Below are 27,998 nucleotides of genomic sequence, written 5' to 3'. Positions count from 1 at the left end.
GTACTGGGACGGCCCTGCTATGTAGGGCAGACAGAAAGGGGGGGACACACACAGACTGGAGAGGGGGGGGACACGGGAGAGGGGGTGTCACCTCCCCCTCCAACCGGCGCAGAGCAGACAAGGGCCTTGCACACATTTATTTCCCATAGATATATTAATTTTTTCTTTTTTTTTTTTCTGTAAAAGATCTAAAAATGGATAGAAAAAAAAAAAAAAAGTGGGACACACACACACACCGGCCGGCTCCTGGCCAGCGGGTATGGCAGAGTGTGTGGGGGGGGCAATGGACGTGGCACCCCCCTTCCCAGCGAGGGGTCCCCCGCCTCCTCCTTGCGCCCGTCCCTCCGTGGGAAGGGGGGACGCGTCCCCCTAAAATTTGGTGGGGGGGGTGTGGTGGTGTGTGTGTGGCAATTCTGTGCCCCCCACCCCACCGGGGGCTGGATAAGGCCACGGGCAATGGGCTGAGCAGGCAGCACGGGGCTCTCCGACCCCCCCCGGGCTTTGTGGGGCGCAGGGGTCCCCCCTTCTCTCTGTGCCGGGCAGAGTGGGGGGGCCCACGGGGCACCCTGGGTGGGTGGTGGGTGCCAGCCTAGGACTTGCCCTCGGCGGGGTTGTACTCCGTCTCGCCAGCTGAGACCTGGGAGATGCGCCGCGTGGAACGCCACAGCCGCCGGTGGAACTGGCCCGGCCGCACCTGGGGGCGGGGGGGGGGCAGGGGGATGAGCACCCACCCGATGTCCCTGGCCCCTTCCCCGCCTTCCACATTCACTTCTGAATCCCAATTCTCTTTATGCATCCCCATTCTCATCAACTTCTCCATCCCCATTCCCTTCCAAATCCCCGCCCTCATCCCCTTCTCCACCTGATCCTCTTCCAAACATCCATCACCCCCAGCCCCTTCCCCATCACACAACCCCTTCCAAACCCCATCCTTTGCTCCATCCACACTCATCCCCTTCCCCTTCCAAATCCTTATCTCCATCCCCTCTCCCATCCCCTTCCCCATCCGCACCCCCAACTCTTTCCCAACCCCTTCTTCATTGCCATTCACCCACCATCCCCTTCCCTATCTCCATCTCCTCATCCCCTTCCCCATCTCCTCATCCCTTTCCTTTTCCCCATCTCCTCCTCCCCATCCACCTCCATCTCCACCTCCATCTCCATCTCCTCCTCCCCATCCACCTCCATCTCCATCTCCTCCTCCCCATCCATCTCCATCTCCATCTCCTCCTCCCCATCCATCTCCATCTCCATCTCCTCCTCCCCATCCATCTCCATCTCCATCTCCTCCTCCCCATCCACCTCCATCTCCACCTCCTCCTCCCCATCCATCTCCATCTCCATCTCCTCCTCCCCATCCATCTCCATCTCCATCTCCTCCTCCCCATCCATCTCCATCTCCTCCTCCCCATCCACCTCCATCTCCATCTCCTCCTCCCCATCCACCTCCATCTCCATCTCCTCCTCCCCATCCACCTCCATCTCCATCTCCATCTCCTCATCCACCTCCATCTCCATCTCCTCCTCCCCATCCATCTCCTCCTCCCCATCCATCTCCATCCCCATCTCCATCCCTTCCATCTCCTCCATCCCCACCTCCACCCTTTCCCATATCTCCTTCCCAATATCTCCCCCGTGCCACCCCATGCCACCCCTGTACCATTGCTCTGGAGACCAAGGAGGACAAGCAGAGGTCCCCAAGCCCAGCAGCACCCAGTGGACACCGAGGCATGACCCCGCCCAGCCACACATCACCGCCTGGGGTGGGGATCCACGCTCACCTCAGCAGGCTGCCCGGCTCCCACCACGATGAGCTTGCCATCCTCCAACCCCACCAAGATGTGACTCTTCTCCTTGGTGACGGACACGCTGTGGATGGGCACCCGCATGGGCACGGGGGGCACAGCCGCCCTGAGGCTGTGAGAAGACGAGTGGTGGGATGGGACCCCTTGAGCCCCCCCTAGGGCACCCCAAGGGGGTGGTTGGGGTGGGACAAGGTGGGTGGTAGCCCTCACCTCTGGAGGTCACGGATCTCCAGCCCGCACTGCATGGTTCCCAGCACCACAAACTCCTCCGTCAGACACATGGCCGTCACCTCCTCGTCCAGCGGGACGGAGGAGAGGTGCTTCCCGTTCACCGAGTAGAGGTGCAGCGCAAACCTGTCCTGAAAGACAGAGCGAAGACGGGGGGGAACACACGCGCTGATGGTGACGAGGGGGAGGACACGGGGACACCCGGCCATACCTTCAAGCAGGCTCGTTGACCCACAGCGGTTTGGGCGACCACCTGCCCCTCCGGCCCCACGGCCAGGTGGGAGAGGACGGCGGGTGGTGAGGTCTCGCCGGGCGGCTGCAGGGACCGAATGAAGAGACCCCGGCGGATGGTGTGGATGATGATGGTGCCATCCTACAGGAGGAAGGGGACACAAGGCGATGATGGTGGCACTTCCCACCCCGCCGCCCACCCCACCACCCCAGCTTGCTCACCTTGGAGCCCGAGACCGCCATGTCCAGCTCGGTGCTGATGGCCACGCACGTCACCTCAGCGTCGTGGCCGTACAGGACCTGGACGGGTTTGGGAGCCAAGCCGCTGGAAAACCCACCCTGGTGTTGGGGACATGGGGACCTCAGTGACCTAGTGGCAGTGCCCACCGTGAGCTCCCCTCTGGCTGGAGCGTGGGGTAAGGGTCAACCTCCTACCTGCTGTAGGACCTGCCACACCATGCAGGTGGTGTCCCGGGACCCAGAAATGAGGTAGATGCCGCAGAGGTCAAGCGCCAGGCAGGTGACAATGTCTGTGACACCCAGAGGGACACCGTGAAGTGCTGGTCCCATCCCACCACGCTCGGCACCCCGACCCCGTGGGACGGCGCCAAGATGCGTTTTGGAGTGTGGAGATGCTGCTAACCCAACCCCACTACGGCTCTGAGATGGAGCCTGGACTGTCCCCAGAAGATGGGAGACACTGGGAGATGTCCCCTGCCCGCTCACGTGTCCCCTGCCTCCCCCCATGGCCCTTACAAACCCACTGGGGCACCATCGGACCTTCATCGTCGGAGGAGGATGTACCTATGTGCCGGGTGATGTGCCCAACGACCTTCCCTTTGGCCAGCAAGGTGACGCGGAGGCTGTTGTCCCAATGTCCCCCACTGAAGAGCAGCTTCCCATCGGGAGACACGGCCAGCGTGCGGGAGCAGAGGTCTGCGCCGGGGGCGAAGGGGCCCTGCAGGAAGCGCTGGGTCCTGGTGGGGAAGGACACGGGACGGTGGGAGAGCCGTGGGTGGGCTGGTGGCACCTCCGGGGACCATCCCTGGGGACCACGTGCCCGACTCACTTTGCGTTGGAGACGGTGGGGTCTTTGGTGAAGCTGAAGTAGTTGGAGATGTTCTTGTCGTAGGGTAACCAGTTATGGGTCCCCAACAAGCCATTGGCACTCACGGTGACCTGGACAGAGATGGAGATGGAGGTGACAGAGCTCCCACCACTGAAGTCCTCCTGGGGTTTGGTCCCGGTCCCCCTGGGCTAGCAGCATGCACCCATGCCTCAGTTTCCCTGCGCTCACCAGGACGTCGGGTGATCCCTGAGTGATGAAGGAGTGCGCCTGGTTCTTGGGGACCACGGCTTGCACCAGGGCCACCCCATCGCTGATGCCCTGTGGGGAGACAGCAACCAGTGGGCACCCTCCTGGCCACCACCAAAACCCCCCAGTCCTGGCCAGGGACCCCCCTCCCGGGGTTGTCCTCACCTCCACAAAGAAAGACTTGAGCTGGTCCAGGTTCTCGAAGACGTTGGGCGACCGGGTGTCGAGGCGGGCCAGCCTCCGGGCAGCGCTCTCTGCTGACAGCCGGGCAGGATGAGGTTCCTGGAGGTGGGGGGGGGGCCGAGGGAACCCATGAGAAGGGGGGTGCCCCCCCCAAAAGGGGCTATTTTTTGGGGGTGGGGGTAAAAGCTACCTTGAGCAGCTGGCAGGGTGTCTGCCCAAAGTTGCTGATGATGCCCTCCAGAGCCTTCCTCTGCGTCTCATCGGCAATGGCGTCCAGGTCCACGGCCCCTGGGGATGGGGATGGTCATGGGGGGCCACCTGGCAGGCACCCCCCGACTTCCCTGCCCCACGGCTCACCCTCATAGGTGCAGTAGTAGAAGACATTGAGGGCCTCCACGGCGGCCGGGCCCCGTTGCTTGTACCCAAAAATGAGGTCGATCCACTCGTGGAGGTGGGCTGAGACATACTCTGACTCCTGTCCAAGGATGGGGCATCAGGGTGGGCCAGGAATGCCCACCACCCCCCTGTAACAACCCCACCAGGGGTGGGAGTAGAGGAGGGGTTGGGGTGAGTTCCACCATCTCACCAGGGCTTTGCGGTGCTGGTAGATGAAGTCCTCGCGGGAGCGTGCCCACCGGGGCAGCACCACGTCGCCCACCTTCTCGTTGGAGAGCTGCAGGCAGCCCAGGTCGAAGCCTGCAGGCAGAGCAGGCAGGGGGTGAAGGACACCGACCCCCGCCGTGCTCCCGTGGGTGCTGTCCCCATGGTGGGGATGATGGGTGCCCCTTACCGTTCTGGTTCTCCAGGAACTCAGGGAAGTAGAAGAACTCAGGGATGAGCTCCTTGACGTCCACGGGGTTCTCCATGCGGGCTTGCCATGCCGCCGGCACTGAGTGGAACTGCCGGTCCGAGCAGTCAAACCTGGTGGCAGAGGACACCTGGTTGGAGCCCACTCATCCCCCCACCTTGATGTCCCCTCCCTGGGGTTCACCCACTGGGTGCCCACCTGCCGCTCTGCAGCTGGATGTGGAGGGTGGTGAAGGGCTCAGTGCGGATCAGGTAGTGCATGACGCCCGCCGCGTTGGAGTAGTGTGTGCCGTAGTGGAACTTGTCCACAGTGCCCGTGGGGTCCTCGAAGCTCTCGTACCTGGGGACGAGGTGGCGGGGGGTCCACCGGGAGCCAGCCAGGTGCTCCCCGCATCCCCCGTCCCACATTTTAGGGGTACTCACTTCTCCTTCACGTCCCGGGCGTGCCGCTCGTTGGCCACCCCAATGGGCTTCGACAGGTCCCGAAAGACGTCCGGGTTGGTGAGGTCGAGGGTCTCTGAGACATAATCCCGCAGGATCCAGGGGAACTGGGTGGGGGTGGGAGGTGGGTGAGGCTGGGGGGGGCACGGGCTCACTGGGGGGATGGTGGGGGGGGCATGGGGCTCACCACAGGGTACTGGGAGAGGTCGTTGTAGGTGCGCCCCGCGATCGTATTCAGCTGCATGAGATACTCGAAGTTGGAGATCTCCCGCAGGACCCATTTCTGGAGCGAAGGGAGGGTGGTTGACATCAGCTGGGGGGGAAGGAGATGGGGCAGACACCCCACCCCAAGGCTGTGCCTGTCCCATGGCCATCCCTGGTCCCACGGCTGTCCCTGGTCCCACAGCTATCCCCATTCCGTGGCCATCCCTGGTCCCATAGCCATCCCCCACCCCATAGCCATCTCTCGTCCCATGGCCATCTCCAACCCATGACCACCCCAGTCCCATGGCCATCCCTAGTCCCACTGCCATCTCCAACCCATGACCATCGCTGGTCCCATGGCCATCCCCGGTCCCACGGCCATCTCCAACCATGACCATCCCCGGTCCCACGGCCATCTCCAACCCGTGGCCACCCCAGTCCCATGGGCATCCCCAGTCCCACTGCCATCTCCAACCCATGACCATCCCCGGTCCCACGGCCATCTCCAACCCGTGGCCACCCCCGGTCCCATGGGCATCCCCATCCCATGCTGGTACACTCCCCCTTTTGCCATCTACCTGGGTGAGCCCCGAGGCTTTCAGTAGTTCCTGGGGCGACCGGCTGCCAAAGTAGATCTGGTTGGGGGGACGCAGGCCAAGGATGCAGGAGTACACCTTGTTCCTCACCTGGGGGGATGGGGGGAGGACGTGGAGTGGCTGGAGCCTGGGCAGTACCGTGGCCCTGGGAGGGGTTTGGTGGGGGGGAAGGGTGCCACCACCTTTTTTTTGAAGTTGAGGAAATAGTTGGCCTGGTCGATGAAAAAGAGCTCGAGCGCGGAGCGGCGCAGGTTGTAGCGGCGCAGGTGGACCTCGCGCAGGTGGGACAAGGGGCGCTTGAAGTCGTAGCCGATCCCTGCCGAGATGGGGGGGGCGGGCACAGAGCCCCGTGGGTGTCACCATCCACCCGGACCCCCATTCCCGAGGCAGGGATGGAGGTCAGCGTCACCCTGGGGCTCGGAGGACCCCACCCCCAAAACAACCAGCACCCGGCATGATGGGCTTCTGGGGGAGATGGGATGGGATGGGATGGGTGGGGGGGTTCCTCACCCCGCCTTGCTGCAGGGACCCCCTGAGGAGCACACGTCGTTACCTCCCTCCGTCTCCTCCTTCTCGCTGCTGCCGTCATAGAAGTAGACGTGCTGGGTCGTCACCTCCAGGCGGCCGGGGACGACGGCCACCGTCGTGATGAGCTCGCAGTCCTCTGAGACCACCAGCTTCTCCCGCTGGTTCTGCTCCTTGGGCTCAGCCCTGGGTGACACAGGAGGGTGAGGAGACCCCGGTGACACCCCCAGCCTGGGCAAGCCAACGCCATGGCAGGGGATGGGGACACTCACTGGTTGTCCAGGACTGGGAGGTCCTCTTCGGCCAGTTGGTCATCCTCCAGCTCGCTGACCTTGGCCTCCTTGGCCATGGCAAGTGGGAGAGACTCGGCAGGGTTGTGGAGGTGGTCGGCTCCTGAAACGAGGAGGGGGTCAGCAGGCTCCCCTGGTCCCCCACAGCTGGGGCACAAGCCCTGCGAAGGGCCCCCATCCCACCCCCCAACCCCAACGGGGTCCCTGATGGCTCCCAGCTCAACCCCACCATGTGCATCCAACCGGTGGCATCCCCTCGCCCATGGCACGGAGGGACTCCCGGGTGTCCCACTCCCATCAGCCTCACCCAAGTTGTCCCGTAGGGCGCTGGCCTCCAAGTGTTGGTCGAAATTCAAGTTGGGCACCAGCTTCAGCCTCATCCGGGAGTAGGTCTCGGCACTCGACAGCTTCCAGCGAACCTCTGGTGGGTTCCTGGGCGGCAGGCGGGTGTGAGGCACGCCGGGGACCCCCAGCCGTGCCACCCCTCCCTGGGGACCAAAGCAGGGGGCTCACCGGTCTGCCCAGGCGGAGCGGGGCGAGGTGAGGAGGCGGCACAGAGACCGCCACTGCTTCAGCACGGTGCTGTGGTGGTTGGTGGCTTGCTTCAGCACATTGGCGTGCCGGGTGTTTTCCGCCTTGGAGCGCTTCGCCGCCGGCTCCAGCACCAGCTCCTGCCGAGGGAGCAGGAGAATGAAGTGGAAGCAGGGCTTGGGGACATCCCCAAAGTGAGGAGCAGGTCCATGGGGTGACATTCCCAGGACAAGGAGAATATCTCCAGGACGATATACTTGGGGTGAGGAGCACATTCCTGGGATGATGTCCCCAGGATGATGAGCACAGCCCTGGGATAATGTTCCTGGGATGAGGAGCACATCCCTGGGATAATGTCTTCAGGATGAGGAGCAATGTCCCCAGGGTAAGGAGCATGTCCCCAGGATGACATCCCTGGGTTGAAGAGCATGTCTCCAGGATTAAAGTCCCCAGGGTGAGGAGCATGTCCCTGGGATGACATCTCCAGAGCAAGGAGCATATCCCCAGGGTGATGTCCTTGGGGAGAGGAACATGTACCCAGGGTGAGGAGCACATCCCTGGAATGACATCCCTGGGATGATGAGAACATCCCCAGGATGATGTCCCTGGGATGAGGAGCATGTCCCCGGAATGATGTCCCCAGGATGAGGAGCACATCCTGAGGACAATGTCCCTAGAGTGAGGAAGATCTCCCCAGAATGACATCCCCAGGATGAAGAGCACATTCCCAGGATTAATGTCTCCAGGGTGAGGAGCATGTGCCTGGGGTGAGGAGCATGTCCCCAGGATGACATCCCCAGAGCGAGGAGCACACCCCCTGGATGACATCCTTGGGGTGAGGAGCATGTCCCCCAGGATGAGGAGCACATCCCCAGGGTGATGTCCCCGGGGTGAAGAGCAGGCAGTACCTGGAACATCTTGCAGCTGGCCGCCTTCTCCTGCTCCCGCCGCTGGGAACTGCTCATCATGGCATCGTAGCAGGCGTTCCAGAAATTGGACATGTGGTCGTGGCTCTTGGCAAAGGTGTCCATCTCAAACTGGGCCATGGTGGGCTGCACCTACCAAGAGAACCGGGATGAAAGGGGAGGTGTTTGCAGGGCTTGGCACCCACCAACCATCATCCAGGCTATGAGCATCCCTGCCCTGGAGGTCACCCTTGCAGGCTGTCCCAACCCGGTGGTGACCTGGGCACCCCACTGCAGTATGGGCCCATCTCTAAGCCTGGGAAGGTGTTCCCCATCAGCGATGCCACCCCACGTCCCACGGCACCCACGTGCTTCTCGATGAAGCCCCTCCACTCCGGGGTGGTGCAGAAGAGCTGGAAGTCCTCGTAGAATGTGGGGCTGCCGTTGGTGGGGGGCAACGAGGGGAGGAAGAGCTGCAGCTGCAGGGTCTCATAGCACTGGTCCATGAGCGTACGGACGATGGGCACCAGCCAGGAGAAGGTCTCTGACTTGGCGTCCAGTGAGCGTCGCAGCGGGGTCTCCAGCTTGCCCAGCAGGTAGCAAGCCTCGTCCTTTTTGGGGGCTGAGGCGGTCTGCAACAGGCTGTGCAACTTCACATACGCCAGCGAGTGCAGCTGGGGGGGTACATGGGATGTCAGATGGGGCCACCAGCCCTGCCCCAAGGGCTGGGGTCTCACCCAGAGCCCCAGGAAAGGGTGACCCACCTGGGGGTCCTGCAGCATGATGTAGCCCACGAGGATGCGTAGACCCGTCTGGGCCATCTCCTTGAGGTCGGAGGTGCCGTTGGCCAGGTGGTACCAGACGCCCAGCTTGTCCAGCAGACTGCTCACCCCCTCGTAGATCTGGGGGGGGGGCACAGTGAGCCCCCCGCCTGGCCATGCACCCTCCACTTCTCCAGCTGGGCAGGTGCAAAGCCACCAGGTCTGCGTCCCCATCACCCAGCCACCCTTGGTTTTGCTTGACATGGGTTTGGGTTATGGGTAGGGGTTAGGATTAGGGTTTCGGGGTAGGGTAGAGCCCCAACTCATAACTTTAATGACAAACTAGTTAGGGTTTGGCATGACGGTTATGGGTTGGGGAGTAAGGTATGGGTTTATGGTAAGGGTGTAGGGTTAGGGTTAAGGGTTAGGCTTGGGGTTAGGGTTGAGGTTTATGGCAAGGATGTAGGGTTAAGGTTTAGGATTAGGATTTAGGAAGTACAGTTAGATTTATGAATTAAGGTTAGGGCACAGGGTATAGGATTAGCATTTCAGTTTACAGTAAGGGTGTAGGGTTTGGGTTAAGGGTTAGGATTGGGGTTAGGGGTAGTGTATAGAATTGGGGTTAGGGCTGAGGTTTATGGCAAGGACCTAGGGTTAAGGTTTCGGATTTGGATTTAGGAGGTACGGTTACATTACACATTATGAGTTAAGGCTAGGGTTTTGGTTACAGTAAGGATGTAGGGTTAAGGATTAAGATTAGGGTTAAGGGTTGGGGTTTACAACAAGGATGTAGGATTAAGGTTTAGGATTAGGATTTAGGAGGTATGGTTAGATTTACAGGTTATGAGTTAGAGTTATGGTTTAGGGTTAGGGCTTAGGGTATAGGGATAGAGGGTTGGATTTATGGTAAGGGTGTAAGGTTAAGGTTAAAGTTTAGGATTAGGGGTTAGGGTTTAGGGTTAGATTTTAGCATATAGGATTAGAGTATTGGATTTGGGTTTATGGTAAATTTGTAGGATTGGGGTTAAGGATTAGAATTAGGGGTCAGGGCTAGGGTACAGGATTGGGCTTCACAACAAGGGTGCAGGGTTAGGGTTAAAGGCTTAGGGTTAGAGTCGGGGTTTATGGCAAGGGCATACGGCTAGGGCTAAGGTTTGGGTTTAGGGGTTAGGGTTTGATTTAGCGGTTATGGGTTAGGGTTAGGGTTTAGGATTAAGACACAGGTTATTTTCTAAGGTTAGGTTCCAAGGCTGCAGGTAGGGGCAGGGTTTAGGGTTAGGGCTAACATCAGGGGTTAGGGGTTAGCATTAGGGTTCAGAGCTTGGGTTTGGTATCAGGAACCCCTGCTCATGCCCATCCACCTTCTCGCTCCACAGGGCCTGGTTGTTGTGTCCCTCGGAGAACAAGAAGTCCTGGAGCAGCCGCAGCAGCTTGAGGGCATTGTGGGTGAGACCGGGCAGGGCGGCCGGCCCTGACTCCTTCAGGTCCGTCAGCGCCGACTCCAGCATCATCTCCAGCAGGCTGTGGGAGAGCAGGCATCTCAGTAGGGTGGTCTTCCCTTGGGACGCATCCACCCAGACCTGGGCAGGACTCACCTGCGCTTGATCTCATCGGGGGGCTGCACCAGCTCGCACGCTGTCCCCAGCTTGGTAAGGACGGAGAAGACCTGCCCACGCTCCCTCCACGCCGCGTCGTCCCAGCCTTCTACTCCGCGCCAAGTCACCGAGAAGACGATGTTGGTCAAGAGGTTGCACAGCTCCTCCTCGGGCGTTTGCTGCCAACAGAGAGGAAGGGTGAGAGGTCCGGTGTCCGGCGTAGCCCAGGGTGGTGGGCACGATGGTCTGGGGCTCACCTGGGGGTTGCTGGTGTTGGAAACGTTGTCACTGGGCAGCGCGTCCTGGTAGCTGCTCTCATCCAGGACGTTTGAGAGGCTGGAGCTCTTGCGTGCTCGCAGTCCCGGGAAGGGCTTGAAGCTTTCCAGGGGAGAGGGGGTGCCAGGGCCACTGGCAGGGGTCTGCGTACCGCTCTCGGCCGTGGCGATAGAGCTGGTGCTGGCCAGGTCGAGCCCCAGGTCAAAGGGTGAGGTGGAGAAGGGTGAGAGCGGGTGGTAGACACCATCAAAGGGAGGACCATCACCAGGGTTGGAGGACGAGCGGCTGGCTCGGTCGGAGGAGTCGAAAGACTTGAAGTTGTAGGAGTGGAAGGACTTGGTGCGGCCACTTGGGGAGATGGAGTGGTCGGAGAAGCCTTCAGAGAGCTCCTGGTCCGAGGCCTCGTAGCCCAGCGGCAGGAAGACGTCCAGCTCCTGCAGTTCAGCCGGTGGTGGGCTCACCCCCTCCTTGCTGGAGGGGTCAGAGAGGCGGAGGAGCTCCAGGCAGCCCCCGTTGCCCCCATTGCTCAGGCTGTGCTGGCGGGACTCATAGGATTCCTTGACGTAGAGCTTGGTGAGCGTGTCCTGCCAGCCAGCCAACCTCGCCAGCTGCTTCACCATGTCCTGCTGTGCGTAGATCAAGTGGAAGAGCTGCAAGGGAAAGCGAGGGGGGAGACCCGATGATGTTGCCCCAGCTCCTGGCAGGAGCTCCTGGGGGGTTTGGCCCCTCCAAGGGGCAGGATGCTTGGTCCTGAGCACCCCAGACCCTCCATAACCATCATGGGATGCTGGGGCTGCACCACCTCCATGTTGGCACGTCCACGTGCTGGCAACTCCGTGCATGGGGTGTTACCACCATCCCCATGGCCCCTGCGTTCAGGCAGGACTGGGTGCCCAGGGAGCTCAGCCCCAGGGCGACAACTCGGTCACAGCCCCTTGCATCCATGGCCCTGCTCACCTTGCGGCAGATATCGAGCCGGACGGTCAGCTCAGCCCGGTGGGACAGGTAAACCACGGCCACCAGGTCCTTGTAGTTGGGAGGGTCTACGGACAAGGAGAGACAGGATGGTGGTGGGACACCTCCTTCTGTCCCCAAAAGCCACCAAAGCCCCCCAGCCCCAAGACCAGCTGAGCCTCGTGGGAAGCCACCAGTGATGACCCCATGGCATGTGTTCAGGATGGGTGGCCAGGGCCAGCCTGCTTTTGGCAGGGTACGTGGTACCTGCCCCGAGGACCTGCTCTGAGAGGCAGCGGAAGAGCAGCATGGAGCTGGGGATGTCACTGAGGCAGGTGATGAGCCCCTGGTACCCGATATCCTTCAGCTTCAAGCGGTTCTTGCTGCGCTCAGGGACCTTCTCGTACTTCAGCATCTTGTAGAGGACCTGGCGAGACAGAGAGAGGTGGCCGCTCCACTACGGCAAAGCCCCTGGCTGCTGGGGATGGCAAGAGGTCGGTGCTGGGGACCCGCCTTACCTTGAAGACTCTCTCCCTCACTTCATCCGAAAACTTCTTCTGCACTAGCAGTGAGAAGAGGACCTCCACGTGGCCCGGCTCAAAGAGAAAGGCGAAGAGCTGCTCCTGGGCAGGCGAGCCCTTCAGCAGGCTGTGGATCACCTCCAGCGCCCCACAGACCTGCAGGACATGGGGCCGGTTGTCCACTGCCCTCCATGTGCCCCACCGCGATCTCGGCAGCTTCTCCCCACGTGCTGCCGAGTGCCGGGCCAGCCCTTGGCACACTGAGGTGTTTGGGGACCAGGGTGGCTCGGTGCCATACCTGCTGCTCGTCCTGCACCCCGGCCACGTAGCTCAGCAAGCTCTGCATCTCCTCCCCGGAGAAGCTCCTGCAGAAGAAATCCTTCACCAAGCTGAAGAGGGACGTCTGCACTGTCTTGATGTCGTCGGTGGCCGTGGTCTTCTCCCTGGAGGTGCTGATGGATGGACATGCATGGGCATTCCCTCTGGGGACATGCAGAGCCACCTTCTTGCCCCTTGTCACCCACCACTGGCACGATCCCAAATCCCACCATGAAGCCTGAGGAGCTCCAAGACAGCCCAGTGTGGACATCCCTTCTGGCCAGCCCTGCCCACTGGGAAATGTCCACCCCACGCATTTGGGTCTCTGCAGGGTGTGAGCAGCCCCAATATCACGGGCGTGTGGAAACGCATCGGGTCGGACAAGAACAGTGGATCAGCTTGTTGCAGAAACCACCATGATCCAAGGTGCTGCTGGAGAGGTGCTGGAGGTGGATTTTGGGGCTGACTGGTCACAGATGTGGGTGGAGGCTTGGGGATGGGGCATGGCCATGGGGAGGGGAAGGTCCTGCACCCACCACCATGCTCCCAGACTGGGAGATTTTCCCAGGAGGTGCTTGCAAGGGGGATATTGCCCCAAGCAAAGGGTGTCTACCCCAAACTGCAGCTCCATGGGGTGAAGCCCACCACCACATCAGCATTAGGGGGTCCAGGCTACAAGCAGCAGCTCACCCGTAGTATGACCGGATAGAGTCGAGGACATACTGCACCCCATACTTCTTGCGGATGCGCTGCTTGTGGTCCTTGATGACGTTGGCCAGATACTGGATGTGACCTGCAGGGAGAAGGTGTGAGTAGCCATAGAGGCCGGTTGGGATGGAAAACACCCCCAGCACCCCCAGTTCCCACCTAAGCGGACGGCAAAGTCGCTGTTGCTCCAGATACGGAAATCGAAGAGGAGATGTTGGTAGAGGAGGTGGAGCAGGAGCCCGCTGCCCTCAGAGGCTACCTGCTCCATCAGGATCTGCGAGGCCATCAATGTGCTCATGTCCAGCAGCGAGCCGGAGACCTGCCATGGGTGAGAGGGAAGGTTTGCAGCCCCGGCGTCCTCCTTGGGGAACGTCCCCGAAGACTGCGGGATGGAGCCTTTGGTAGCAGCCCCCACCTTCTGCAGCAGTGCCCCGATGATGGCCGGCCCGTGGCACTGCACCAGGCTCTCCTGGTTCACCGGGTGGTTCTGGATGAAGTTCTTCACCAGCAGCAGGAAGGCGGCCACGCTGTTCCTCTCCAGCCTGCTCTCTGCAAGGCACAGGGCAGAGCCCCACTGGTAGCTGTGAGCCCTGTGCCCACCCGAACACCTTCCTACGGGGCTGCCTGCCTCTGGATGCAAAGGGCATCCTGGAGACCCCACCGCCAACTTCTCTCTGCAAACTTTTCAGCCTGTTCTCCTATTTCCCCCAAATTTATGCGAGTGGAAACCTCCATTTGCTCTGAGCTTGGAAATAAGCAGCTGGGTATCGGGAGAAAGCCTGTTTCACCTACACAGGAAAAGGCTCCCGCGTGAACCCAGTCCTACTATAAGACATCAGAGACCTCAGGCAAAGGCGAGCCCGAGGTAAGCAGGCTGGAGCCACCCTTGTCTTCCCAGAACTGCTTTTTTATGACTAATTGGGTCATAACACCATTAAAAGACGCCAACGGTTTCTCCATTACCCCATAACTCTTGGTGCCTCAGGCAAGACCTCTCCTGCCCGTGGTAGACACCAGCCTGGTCCAGGCAGTGGGGTTACCTCCGGCCACCCAAGGCTCCTGCTCCACGTCCCCCGAGGTCCTCACCTGAGGACTTTCCCAGCGGGATGAGCATGCCCTGGGCATTCCTGGAGGACGTCAGCTCTGGCCCCACCAGGTCGTTGGTCTCCTGCTCATCCTCGGGCTCCTCTTTGTTGGACACCACTTGCTCGAGCAGGGGCAGCAGCACGCCCATCCCACCTACGCAGTTGACCACGTCCTGCCAGAGAGAGGCGAGAGGCTTTGCTGGGTGCTGCGCGGCAACGGCAGCGTAGAGGAAGAGGCTGCACATGCACCCGGGGTCCATCCTGCTCGCTCATGGGCTCAGCCCAAGCCGGGGAGAGCCAGGCCCTGCGGCTAGCAACGATCGGGGTGTGCCCAAACCCACCCTACAGCACAAACCTAAAACAGGTCCCCAAAAAGCACCTGTTCCCCTGAACCACCCACGGTGCCCACCCTGGACGTTGAGGACCTATGGGGCAGACAGGTCCTTAGGGGACCCATGGGTCAACGCAGGTCCTTGGTGGACCCTGTACCACGTAGCAGAGTCCCTCTAGGGTCCATCCAACATCCTGTGGGGGTCCTGCCCTGGCCTCATACCCAAGGAGAGACCCAGCTGCCTCCATGCCATGGGGTAGATGGGCCAGGACGCCCAGCATACCTTGATATCCCAGTTGACCACCTTGTGCCCTGTCAGCCTCCCGTCCAAGCCGTGGCTGGGAGAGAGGTCCAGGCAGATGTTGTTCCTGCAGGCCTAGAAGAGAGCACCATGGGAGCATCCTCATGCTCCTGGAGATGTCACTTATGGCAGAGGGTCTACCAGTGCTGTCCCAATCCCCAGGGGGGTGGCTCTCCTCACCTGTGGGGTGTAGTACAGCAAGAGCTTGCTGCTGAGCTCCACCATGTCACCTTCCAGTGTAAACGGTGATGTGACATTTGGTCCTGGTGGAATAAGACTGGGGTGAGCTGGGGCATGGTGGAGGAGACCCCGGTTGCCACCAGCAGTCCTGCAGACATCCCCTGCATCCCACCCTGACGTACCTGCACAGAAGAGCGCCTTGACCTGGGCTTGCTGCAGAGCCTCGCAGAAGATGGCCACGGAGCCGAGGTGACCCTCCAGGGACGTAGGGCTACCCCACTCCGTGTCCTGGCTGCCGGCTGCTGTGGTGGCCACCACCCCCTCTGTGGGGGGCTGAGTGGGGGTCCAAGCATGGGGACCCAGGGCGGCGGGGACGGACTGGGAACGGCCGAGTGTGGGGTGCGGGGGGAAGACCAGCTCAGGCCCATGGGATGCCAGCGGGTGGCTGGTGGCAGCGGTGGGGGCGGTGGTGGTAGTCCGGTGGCCCGCGGAGCCGATGCAGCAGGAGGTGAAGGACTGGAAGGGAGAAGGAATCGGGCTTAGCCCCCAGCCGCATGCCACGGGGAAGGGTCTGGCTGGGCGCCGGGGGTGTCCCCCACCTCGTGGAGGGAGGGGAAGCGGAGCTGCGCCGTCTTCCGCAGGTGCCCGTCGGCGTAGATGCTGACGATGTTCTGACCGAAGGGCCGGCGGCCGGCGACATGGACGATGTCAACGCAGTGCTGGGGAGACAGAAAGAGGGCGTCAGGCATCCTGGTGTCCTTGTTGCCCCCCCTGGTGGGGATGGGGACAGGGATGGGGATGATGCTCACCCAAGCAGAGTCATTGAAAGCAAACTCCGGCAACGCCACCGTCATGTAGTCCTTCTTGGTGCAGACAGCCACCACCAACACACCGCCAGCGGTGAAGAACGCCTCAAAGCCCGTCCCACCGGCCGTGAAGAAGCTGGTGGTGGAGAAGTGTGGTGGGGATGGTGGTGCTGCCCCTCCTCATTCTCACCTCAGCCCCCCGCCCCAGTCCCTTCATTGAGCATCACCTATAGAGCTGCCTCCTCTTCGGCCTTGCTGGTGGCTCGGGCTCCTCCTCGCTCAGGCACAACCACGCATGGAAGGCGAAGGCGCTGCCAGGCCACTTCTGGACGGTGGGCACCATGATCCCCGCCATACCGGGTGTCAGGTCGAAGCACTGCAGTGCCCGTGGGGGTCCCTCGACCCGCGCCATCCCCGAGAGCGCCCGGATGACGGGCGCCACGTAGGGATGCGGTCCCTGACCCCGCTCGTGCCGCAGCAGCCGCAGCAGCTGCCGCAGCTCCCTGGGGCGGATGGAGAGGCTGCCCAGCGCCCGCAGCAGCTCCAGTAAATTTTCGGAGCAGGCAGCCGGCAGTGCCGGCTCAGTGGCCAGGGCACCCAGCAGGCACCCCACCATGCCCGCCTTGACGCAGGTGAGGCGGCTGGGCAGGGAGGCTTCACAGAGCCGCCGCAACCAGCCCGAGAGGAAGATCTGCAGCTCCCGGCACGCCAGCGCCGGCAGCCAGGCCAGCAGGATGAGCAGGGGTTGCTCGTTGCGGATGGGGCGCACCGGGAAGGAGCTGTGGTCGCCCTCCACTGCCTGCCGAAACACAAGAGCTGGTTGGTGTAGCCCCGACCCCGTGGAGAGGGACGGATCCTCCCCCGGCCACCCTAGGCTGGCAGCAGAGACTTTGTGCATCAAGCATATCAGAGACTCCTGCGTGTCAAGAGTTTTGGAGACCCTGCGCATCAAGAGTTTTGGAGACCCTGTGTATCAAGCATATTAGAGACCCCATGCATCAAGAATCTTGGAGACCCTTGTGCATCAAGCATTTTGAAGACCCTTGTGCATCAAGTGTCTCGGAGACTCCCATGCATCAAGCATTTCAGAGACCGCTGTGCATCAAGCGCCCTGGAGAGCCCCATTCATCAAGCATTTTGGAAACCCCCGTGCATCAAGCGTGCCGGAGATCCCCATGCATTAAGCACCTTGGAGACCCTGTTGCATCCAGCAGTACCAGAGCGAGCAGTACCACATCAGAAAGGGCTCAAAACTCGAAGCTGAGCATGACTCCAAGCTAAAGATGGTCCCAGGACCCCTCAAGGAGGAAGCTGATGGGAAACTAGCAGGGTGGAGAGGACTGGGGGGCAAGGAATGGGGCTGCGGGGGGGCCGAGATCCACCATGAACCTTCAGCACCGAGGGCTTTGCTTGGTGTGGAGGAGAAGCGGGCATGCTCACCATGTTGAGGAGCTCCTGGAGCAGGCATTGGGTGGGCTGGCCTTGGCTCCTCAACACCTCGTAGAGGTGGGCATAGCCGATGCGTTCCTTGAACACCTCCTGCAAGCACCCGAGCATGTGGGACCCCATGCTGAGCCCCACCACATGCCGCTTTCACCCCAGCCCACCTCGCAAGGTGAAAATGCCCAAACCCATCCGCTTTTGGGGTGTTCTCCCCGCCTCTGGTCCGCTGCTCACCTTGGCTGAGGGCGAGTTGCGCATGATGGCGGTGAGCACCCCGATGGCATGGACCGCGATGGCGTCGGAGCTGCTGTGGAAGACCTACGGGGGCATGGGAAGCGGTGGGTCTGCTGAGCCGTGGGGTTGATGGGAGACACAGCTCACCACGCCTGGTGGTTTGGTTATGGGGTGGCCCCGCTTGGTTATGGGGTGGCTCCACGTGATACCTGCTGGAGCCCATCCTTCTCCGGTGACTGCACGGGGACCTCGTCCTGGGCTTCACCCACCTCCCGTGAGCTGCTGAGGTAGAGCTGTGGGACATGGGGTGGGCATCAGCCCCCGGCGAACGGCAGCCGGTACGGGGTGGGGGGAAGAGGGAAGGGGGTTATGGAGGGTCCCCATCCCACGGATGCTGCTGCAGTGCAGCCAACCTGGCCCGGCATCGTTTAGAGCCAGGAAGGGTGAGGATGGAGATGCCGGTGCCCAACCCTGTTGTCACCAGGGAGGGACACCAACGCGGCCACGTTGGTACCTTGCTGTTTTGGAGGAGCCGGATGATGTGCTCGAAGCAGTTGTTGCTGAGAAAGATGGCTTGGAGGACCGGCCGGTCCTCACAGCTTAGCATGGCTGGGATGGCATCTACAATGAGGTGGAGATAGCTCAGCACCCATCCCACGCCCGCGGTCCCCAATCCCCGTCCCCAACCACCTACCCAGCATGAGCACGCGGAGAGCGATGAGGCCGCCGGCCGCCTCCGGCGCCAAGGAAGCGACGGGCAGGTCCGAATTGAGCACCCTGAAGTAACCATCCAGGAGGACACGCAACGGCACGGGGCCGGCGCCGGGACTGCTGCCGTGCAGCACGTGGACCACGGCCACCACACCACGTAACGCCAGCTCCAGCAACCCGGGGACCGGGGGGGTCCCCCCGCCTCCCCGCTGCAGAACCCCCAGCAGCACCTCCACCGCCGCCGGCGTGATGGCCCGCAGCGCGTTGGGCTGTCGGGGTGATGGGGGGAGATGGGTCTTTATGTCGTCTATCGCGGTATAAAATCCTTTATTTAAGCTATTAATGCTGAGCCCAACGTCGCCAGCGCTGCAGGTTTTGCCCCCGTCGCACTGCACCCTGCTCCGGGGTGCGTGCAAACTAATTTAAAGCAAATTTCAGAGCTATTAATTAAATGCTGATTTTTAAGCACTGGGCTAATTAAAACCTATTTCTGCCCAAATTTATTCAGCCAGGAAGTTCTCATCTGCCATCCCAGAGCCGAACTGGTGGTGAACCAGCAGCTTCAACTCAAACCCCTCTTTAATTTAATATTTTTTAAGGTAAAGCCACTGAATTTAGGGCTGGAATTTTAAACATGACTTTTAAAGGCTTCTGAAAATTAAGCGGTTTAATTCCAGCATTTATCTCACTTGGAATAAATAAAACTTTGGGGTTTATCATTTGGATGATGATCCCAAGTCCTCCCCATCCGCTTCCCAATGCTACCTTGGATCCGGAGAGGATGGCCCCGAAAAGATGGATAAGCCGGAGCTGGAGTGTTTCAGGGAGCTGCCCGCCGGCTTGGAAACTCTCTGCAAGGATGAGGAGGGAAAGATTTACTCTGGGGAGTAAGCAGGAAAAAAAAAAAAAAAAAAAAAAGGGGGGGGGGGGGGAATTCCTCTTCCCACCCAAATCCACCCCAAAAGGCAGCTCATGCAGGTGCTGGATCCTGTTGATGATGGAGGGCATGAAGATGCTCAAATATTTTGCTGCTCTGGTTATGCTGGGGGAGGTTTTTTGGTACTAAAAAGACCAGGGTTTTGTTCAAAAATAGGGTTCCATTTGGGGATTTACTGGCGGTTGGGCGCGTTGGGACCTTTAGGTGATTTTTTGCAACGCCTTTGCCTCCAAGGGGGATTTTTGGGGGGCTTCCCCAGAAAAAAATCCCCTTTGCATTGATTTTTGCAGGCTCCCCAGGTCGTGCAGGACTTAATCCCTGTTTCAGGATTCTATACCTGGCCCCGAGACCACATACGTGCCCATACCGGGTCCCAGGGACAGGTATAGGCTCCTATATTTGCAGGTGCAGGTATAGGATAACCTGGGGCAGGTATAGGATCCTATATTTGGCCTCCCCTATGGGCACATACGGGGTCCTGGAGCAGGTATAGGATCCTGTATTTGTCCTTGGATCAATAGTAATCCTGGGGCAGGTATAGGCTCCTCTATTTGCAGGCACAGATATAGGCCAACCAGAGGCAGGTATAGAATCCTATATGCGCCCTCAAATCATATACCTTCCCCGGCATACTAGATGCCCCCACAGATCCTATATGTGCTCCTGGATCCCATCCCCACCGCAGCACCCTCTATCTGCCCCCGGATGCTCTATGCACCCACGGATCCCATACTGACCCTCTACGTGCCCCCGGATCCCATTGCCGGAGCCCAAGCCCGGCTGCAGCGGGCGATGGGGGGTCCGGGACCCCCATTTTACCTTGGAAAAAGGCACCGAACTCGGGGGGCAAAGGGGCCGGGGCGAACTTGTATTTACTCTTCTCCTTCGCGCTGATGACTTCCCTGGAAAGAGAAGGGTGAAGTGGAGGGGACACGAGGCGGGTGGGGGATTTTGGGGTGCAAGGCGGGGGGGTCCCCGCTCACCCGCTCAGCTGCCGCCGCCAGGTCTGGTAGGGGTCGAAGAGGCACTCGCAGAGATGCAGGGCGTAGAGCATCCCGCTCTCCAGCTGCATCCCGCTCCGCTCATCCTCCCTGACGCTCTTCAGCTGCCGGAAAAACCAGAGCAGGATTAACCGTGCCCCCCCACAACCCCCCACCAAAAAATTCCACCTCTGGCTGAGCTCACCTTGCTCGCGCAGACCCGCAGCAGCTTCAGCACCTCCGGGATGAAGCCGGGGGTTTTGTCCGCTTGGATGTTTTCCAGGTTCCTGCAAGGAGGGGGATAACGCGTTGGGGGGGTTAATGCATCGTGGGGGGGCTGGGGGTGACAACGCGGCAGCCGGCGCAAGCCAGGGCACATCCTCAGCTGAATCCTGTCAGTGGCTGGGAAGCAGGGGGATGACACGGGGGGATTGTGTTCCCCCCCCGTCCTGGGGACACGGAGGTGACGGCTTCGTGGGGATGCTGCTGCCAGGGATCACCTTCTGCGGGCTGGCAGGAGGTGGAAGGGCCAAGGGGGGTGGGATGCACTTTGGGGGGGGGAAGCAATGATGCACTTTGTGGGGGGATGCTGTGCTTCGGGGGGGGATGCTGTGCTTCAGGGGAAGGATGCTGTGCTTCGGGGGGGATGCTGTGCTTCAGGGGAAGGATGCTGTGCTTTGGAGGGGGATGCTGTGCTTTGGAGGGGGATGCTGTGCTTCGGGGGGCGATGCTGTGCTTCGGGGCGGGGTAAATACTCCTTTTTGGGGTGATGTGATGCACTTCAGGGGGGGTGATGATCCACTTTTTTGAGGGGGATGCTACACTTCGAGGTGATGGGGGGATGCTGCACTTCATGCAGAGCTGGGCTGCGTTTGGGGCTGATCCTGCAGCGCCGGGACGACCGAAACCAAGAACCCCCATGGTGGGGGGGAAGCCAGGACCACCCCCCACTCCACAGTGGTGGTGGTGGGATGTCACCCACCTGCAGATGATGATGAAGAACTTGAGGAGGAGCAGCGCCTGCCCCAGGCTGGCCCCGCCGCCCTCCTCCCGCGGGACCTGGGCCACGCACTGCCCCAGCCGCTGGCTCAGCACCTGCAGCACCTCCCGCGGCAGCACCGGGATCTCCGACACCGACTCCTCCGGCCTGCGATGGGGAAAACGGGGGTGGCAGGATGCGACCCACCACCCCAAAAACCCCCCGCCGCCCCATCAAACCCCCCCTCAAGCTTCAGACCGGATGGTTTAAAACCACTAAGAGCGGATGAGCTGACGCGGCAAACCCCAAATTTAGCTGTGGCTGTCGTCTTCCCCCCCCCCCCCCGCGGGGTGTCACCCTCGCAGCACCCGAGGGTGCTGGGGTGTTCCTCACCTCCTGGGCTCCAGCGAGGGCAGGGCGATGATCTTCTCGAAGTTCATGACGAAGGCTTCCAGCCACTGCTGCAGGTAGGAGAGGTCCTTCTGCAAGGGCGAGGGGGGGGCTGGAGCCGCTGGCCAATCAGATCCCACAGGGACCACCGCCCCGGTGGTATCAGCCAATCAGCGGCCAGAGTGGTCCCGTTCCCCCCCCCCCCCCCGCTGCCCCCGCCCTCAGGAGCCGCCAGCCAATTGGGACCGGGGGTGTGAGCACACCCCTGGGAGCCGCTGACCAATGGGCAATCAGAGCAGCGCAACCTGTGGAGATGCTGCCCAATCAGCACACAGAGCAGTGCAACCTGTGGAACCGCTGCCCAATCAGCACACAGAGCAGTGCAACCTGTGGAACCGCTGCCCAATCAGCACACAGAGCAGTGCAACCTGTGGAACCGCTGCCCAATCAGCACACAGAGCAGTGCAACCTGTGAAACTGCTGACCAATCAGCACACAGAGCAGTGCAACCTGTGGAACCGCTGCCCAATCAGCACACAGAGCAGTGCAACCTGTGGAGATGCTGCCCAATCAGCACACAGAGCAGTGCAACCTGTGGAACCGCTGACCAATCAGCACACAGAGCAGTGCAACCTGTGGAGACGCTGCCCAATCAGCACACAGAGCAGTGCAACCTGTGGAACCGCTGCCCAATCAGCACACAGAGCAGTGCAACCTGTGGAACCGCTGCCCAATCAGCACACAGAGCAGTGCAACCTGTGGAACCGCTGCCCAATCAGCACACAGAGCAGTGCAACCTGTGAAACTGCTGACCAATCAGCACACAGAGCAGTGCAACCTGTGGAACCGCTGCCCAATCAGCACACAGAGCAGTGCAACCTGTGGAGATGCTGCCCAATCAGCACACAGAGCAGTGCAACCTGTGGAACCGCTGACCAATCAGCACACAGAGCAGTGCAACCTGTGGAGACGCTGCCCAATCAGCACACAGAGCAGTGCAACCTGTGGAACCGCTGCCCAATCAGCACACAGAGCAGTGCAACCTGTGGAACCGCTGCCCAATCAGCACACAGAGCAGTGCAACCTGTGGAACCGCTGCCCAATCAGCACACAGAGCAGTGCAACCTGTGGAACCGCTGCCCAATCAGCACACAGAGCAGTGCAACCTGTGAAACTGCTGACCAATCAGCACACAGAGCAGTGCAACCTGTGGAACCGCTGCCCAATCAGCACACAGAGCAGTGCAACCTGTGGAACCGCTGCCCAATCAGCACACAGAGCAGTGCAACCTGTGAAACTGCTGACCAATCAGCACACAGAGCAGTGCCACCTGTGGAACCGCTGACCAATCAGCACACAGAGCAGTGCAACCTGTGGAGATGCTGCCCAATCAGCACACAGAGCAGCGCAACCTGTGGAACCGCTGCCCAATCAGCACACAGAGCAGCGCAACCTGTGGAGACGCTGCCCAATCAGCACACAGAGCAGTGCAACCTGTGAAACTGCTGCCCAATCAGCACACAGAGCAGTGCAACCTGTGGAACCGCTGCCCAATCAGCACACAGAGCAGCGCAACCTGTGGGACTGCTGTCCAATCACAACCCAGAGCAGCGCAACCTCTGGGCTTGCTGACCAATCAGCACACCCCATAGAGCTCCTGACCAATCAGCATCCGGAGCCACACAACCCGTAGAACTGCTGTCCAATCAGCAGCCAGGACGCCTGCCCCCTACAGCCAACTGCTGGCCAATCAGCAGCAAGACCCTCCGCCCCCGAAAGACAAACTGCTGGCCAATCCCTTACAGAGACCGACTCGCCCCCCCGGGACCTGCCAACCAATCCGCACCTGGAGCACCTGCCCCTCCAGGCAGCTGCCAGCCAATCAGCAGGCAGAGCCGGGCTGGGGGGGGGGGGGGGGGAACGGGACGGGGACCCCCATCGCACCTCGGGGTCACCCACGGCCCCGGGCACCCGACGCAGCACCCCGGGGTCGCCCCTGTCCCCCTGCGCCCCAGTGCAGCCCTTGGGGTCACCCATGTCCCCGAGCGCCCCAACGCAGCACCCTGGGATGTCCCCAGCCCAGGCAGGTCCCGTCCCAGTCCCCGTTCCCCCCCCCCGGGGACATCCCGCTCCCCCGGGGGACGTGCCCCCCCACCCCCAACTCCCCCGGGGACACGGGGTGCCCGATCACCCCCCCCAGGCACCCACAGCACCGCCGCGATGGAGAGGACATGGAGGGGACACGGAGGGGACCTCGGGCCCCTCCCAGCAGCATCCCCCCAAAACCCACCCCCCACCACCCCAGTCGCCCCCCGGACCCCCCAACCCCCCCACGTCACCCATTTCCCCCCCAAAACCCGCCTTCACCCCCCCCCCCCCATTTTACTGCCGGGTACTGCTCAACCACAAGCACCAGCATCCGGTGGGGCGAGCCGGGGGGGGGGGGATGTCCCTGTCCCCCCCCAGCACGTCCCCCCCACCCAGACCCCTGTTACCTGGCCGGCGGGGTGACCGCAGCCGTCCATGACCCCAGTACACGGCGAGCTGCGCCGGCACAGCCGGGACGGGATGGTGGGGGGGCGGTTGGGGGTTTGGGGGGGGTGTTGTTGTTATTTTATGTCCCCCCCCACTTTTCTCGCCACCGCTGCCTCGCTTTGCTCTTGTGCAAAGCGACCAAAAAAGAAACACCAGAGCATCAGGAAATGCCAAGTCACCCGCCGCCCCAACGGCGCTTCCTCCCACCGCGCCTGGCTGCCCGGCATCGTTTCGGGGTACCGGGGTGTCACCGGTTGCCCCCAGTGCCGTGCGCCCACCCAGCAGCTCCGGGATGGGCCAAGGGATGCGGCCGAGGTCACGGAGGTGGCGGCGATGGGACACGCGGGACGATGGGCATCACCGTCGGAGCCGGCACACGGCACGAGGTTCCAGCCCCGGTTGGTTTCAAACACCACGGATAACCGGATCGTGCCGAAAACATGAGCCAAATCCTGCCGTCACCCCCGCGACGGTGCGACCGAAGCCAGGGTGTGTTGAGTTTGCCAGTTCTCAGCACCCCTCCCCTCCCGCCCAGTATCGCCCCTCCACCCACCCGGAGCCGGCGTCCCATCCCAGCGCGGTGCTCACCGGGCCGGTGCCGGCGGCCGCCCCCGCCGGTGCCCGTCCCAGCCGGTTGCCGGCTGGCAGAGCCTGTTGGGTGGCTTCTGGGCTCGGCCGGCGCGGTGCCGCCTGGGAACGTCGTGCCGGCACCTCCGTCCCTCGCCCGCGCTGCCGAGAGCTCCGGACCCCCCCAAAAAAAGTGACGGTGGCAAAGCCACCAGGTTGTCACCTCCCTGCCCTTGAGTCCCAGGGGGTGACACCAGGGGTGGTGGCGGTGGGAGCCCACTGAGGTCCCTGCCAGCCCCCCTGGGTGGTGTGGGACGACAACACAGCCGGCACCGACCCGCCATGCCACGGCCACCCTGTGGGACAGCCCTGGGGACATCCCTGTCCCCTGCCGGCGCCGACGGCGCGGTGACGTGAGCTCTGCCCCATTTTAAAGCCACGAGAGATAACGCATCCGCTCCCGGCGTGCGGCCCTCATCCGATGTCACCAGCCGGGGAAGGGGACGAGGATGGGGGACACCGCCATCGAGGTGACGCTCAGACCGCTGGCATCACCCGCTGCCCCGGGTTCAAGACTCAAAACAAGCCCGGCGGCGGGACGGTAAAAGGTTGACGCAGGCCAGGGACGCGTCCCGGCGGCCTCGTCCTCGCCGGGTGCTTGGGGACGTCATCGTGGCGAAGGCCAGCACGGTTTTGCAGCGTGACCCGGCTGGGGAGGTGACACCGAGGTCCCGCCTTGGGCCCCGGTGCCTCTCAGGGGCGGCACGGCCACCTTGTCGGTGCGGCACGGTGAGCGGGCACACCCCGACAGCGTGGCACGCTCACCTCGCAAGGGTGCATACCCCGACAGCGTGGCACGCTCACCTCGCAAGGGTGCACACCCCGACAGCGTGGCACGCTCACCGCGCAAGGGTGCACACCCCGAGAGCGTGGCACGTGTCCCCAAGGGGCAGCACGCAGCCCGGTGGTGCAGCACGTGTCCCCGAGGGAGCGCGCCCACGCTGATGGCATGGGACGTGCCCCCGTGCGAGTGCGCACACCCCGATGGCGATGCATCCATCCCCGTGCAAGCCTGCACACCCGACAGCGTGGCACGTGTCCCCGTACGACCGTGCGCACCTCGATGGCGTGGCGCGTGTCCCTGTACGAGCACGCGCACCCGACGGCGTGGCATGCGTCCCCCATACGAACACGTACATCCGAGTGCCCCGTGTGACCGTGCACAGCCGACGGCATGGCACACGTCCCCGTACGACCACGCACGCCTCCGTGACGCAGCACGTGTCCCTGTGCAAAGGGGTGGCACCTGTCCACGTATGACCATGCACACCCGATGGCACGGCACGTGTCCACCGTATGACCATGCACACCCCCGGCAGAATGGCGCGTGTCCCTGTACAACTGTGTACAACCCAACAGCGCGGCACATGTGCCCCTACAACCATGGACACCACTACGGCACAGCACACGTCCCCATGCAGCCATGGACACCACGGCATGGCATGTGTCCCCATAAAACCACAAACACCTCCATGGCACGCGTCCCCATACAGCCACGAACTCCATGACATGGCACACGTCCCCATACAACCATGGACACCTCCATGGCATGACATGAGCCCCCATACAACCATGGGCACCACAACATGGCACGTGTCCCCATACAGCCACGAACTCCATGACATGGCACGTGTCCCCATGTAACCATGGACACCTCCAGGGCATGACATGCATCCCCATACAGCCATGGACACCATAGCATGGCACAAGTCCCCATACAACCACGGACACCTCCATGGCACACGTTCCCATACAACCATGGACACCTCCATGGCATGTGTCCCCATACAACCACGAACACCTCCATGGCACACGTCCCCATACAACCATGGACACCTCCATGGCATGACATGTGTCCCCATACAACTGTGGACACCACGGCATGGCACGCGTCCCTATACAGCCACGGACACCTCCATGGCACGCGTCCCCATACAACCGTGGACACCACGGCACGTGTCCCTTGTAGGAGCCCCCCCAGACCTGTCCCACCAAAGCCATTTCTCCCCAGCACCCCGCAGCGAGGATTTAGGGGTTTTCCCCCCCCAGTCCCACCCCCAGTGCCGAGTAACCCTGACCCCAACCGCGGTGCCGGCACTGCCGGCATCCGACGCTCCGGTCCGATTCCCCATCCTCCCCATCGATCCGGGCTTGTCTCCCCGCACCCGCTTCCACAATTTAATCATTTATTTTGGTTTTACCCCAAAACGGGCCTGGGGTCATTGGGGGGGCGGCAGCGTCCGTCACCGAGGGGACCCTCAAAGAGGCGTCACCCCCTTTTCCCAACGCTGAGCAAAAAGGGGGGGGTGCACGTGCGGTGTCTTTGTTTTGGGGTGCAGAAGAGCCGGTGGGTGCCGGGGGACGTGGCGGGATGAGGTGACCCCCAAAGGTTGGGACCGGGGTCCTCGTCCCTCCCGGCGTCCCCGGGGCACGTGCCGGGGACACGGCGGGGTTTTGGGGTGGAAATAACCCCCCCTTCACCCCCAAACCCCGGCCGGTCACCCCAAAACCCCAGGCACAGGAGCTGGGGGTGACATTTTGGGGGTGGATGGGGGGGGGTCTCCTCTCCCCCAGGATCTGCCCCCCCGCAACCTGGGAATGGGGATAATTAAGGAGAAAACGAAACGCGGGGAAACTCTCGGGGGTGGGACGGGGGGGGGGTCCCCGCACGCTGCCGGCTAGGGACCCCCCCGGCCATGGGACCTGCCCGAGCGGAGGGAAATACAAGGGAGGGGGGAGGCAAGGGGGGTGGGGGGAGCTGGGGGGGTCCCCTCTGAGCATGACACCCCCCCCAAAAAGGCAGGACACACATTCGCCGCCCCCCCCCCCGCTGCCGTTGCTCCAATGTCATCGCGGCCGCACCTGCTGCCGGGCGGGGGCGCAGGGACCCGGGGGGGGACACACACACAGGGGACACACACAGACACAGCACCCCCCCCCCCCCCAAAAAAAAAACCCTCCCGGCTGGGGGTAAGGGGGGTATGGCCCCCCCCAAGTCTCCCTAGGAGAGGTGGGAAGGGATGCGGCGGGGGGTCCAGGGGGGATGCGGGGGGGGGGGCGAGGGGATACAGTGCCCCCTCCCCCGGGGGGGTGGGAAAGCCGTGGCGGGGGGGCACAGAGATCTGCGGTGCCGACCTTACCTTAGCGAAGTAGAGCATCCAAAGCTCGTAGAGCCGCTCCCGGGAAGCCATGCCGGGCCGGCACGGCTCGGTACGGCACGGCACGGCGGGCAGCTCCGCCCCCCCCCAATCTCCGGGCCCTCCCC

At 62.0% G+C, this 27,998-nt stretch overlaps 1 protein-coding gene across 1 annotated transcript; it reads right to left on the bottom strand.

Annotated features, from left to right (window-relative positions):
- Positions 1-29: 29 nt before the first annotated feature.
- On the bottom strand, positions 30-27,990 carry NBEAL2 (neurobeachin like 2). Its single transcript, XM_069778403.1, is given in 58 exon segments — positions 30-694; positions 1,782-1,917; positions 2,016-2,164; positions 2,245-2,406; positions 2,487-2,603; positions 2,700-2,794; positions 3,069-3,241; positions 3,334-3,443; positions 3,562-3,651; positions 3,745-3,861; positions 3,953-4,050; positions 4,120-4,237; positions 4,349-4,458; positions 4,553-4,683; positions 4,769-4,909; positions 4,993-5,117; positions 5,198-5,293; positions 5,793-5,945; positions 5,948-6,126; positions 6,364-6,521; positions 6,608-6,728; positions 6,933-7,057; positions 7,139-7,296; positions 8,065-8,214; positions 8,430-8,735; positions 8,826-8,963; positions 10,184-10,343; positions 10,418-10,596; positions 10,675-10,952; positions 10,955-11,069; positions 11,140-11,149; positions 11,231-11,343; positions 11,651-11,736; positions 11,915-12,074; positions 12,166-12,324; positions 12,467-12,620; positions 13,177-13,279; positions 13,354-13,513; positions 13,610-13,743; positions 14,281-14,452; positions 14,894-14,986; positions 15,092-15,174; positions 15,274-15,607; positions 15,691-15,810; positions 15,901-16,033; positions 16,125-16,696; positions 17,338-17,436; positions 17,575-17,658; positions 17,784-17,867; positions 18,089-18,195; positions 18,269-18,554; positions 19,051-19,136; positions 20,042-20,124; positions 20,206-20,327; positions 20,408-20,489; positions 21,185-21,349; positions 21,575-21,663; positions 27,874-27,990. Coding segments are annotated over 58 exon segments (8,217 nt in total). The 5' UTR covers positions 27,925-27,990; the 3' UTR covers positions 30-589.
- Positions 27,991-27,998: the final 8 nt, after the last annotated feature.

Source organism: Haliaeetus albicilla, chromosome 2 (genome assembly GCF_947461875.1).
Source record: "Haliaeetus albicilla chromosome 2, bHalAlb1.1, whole genome shotgun sequence".
Lineage (NCBI taxonomy): Eukaryota > Metazoa > Chordata > Aves > Accipitriformes > Accipitridae > Haliaeetus > Haliaeetus albicilla.
The sequence above is the reverse complement of the archived record's forward strand: the minus strand, read 5'-3'. Positions and strand labels throughout refer to the sequence as shown.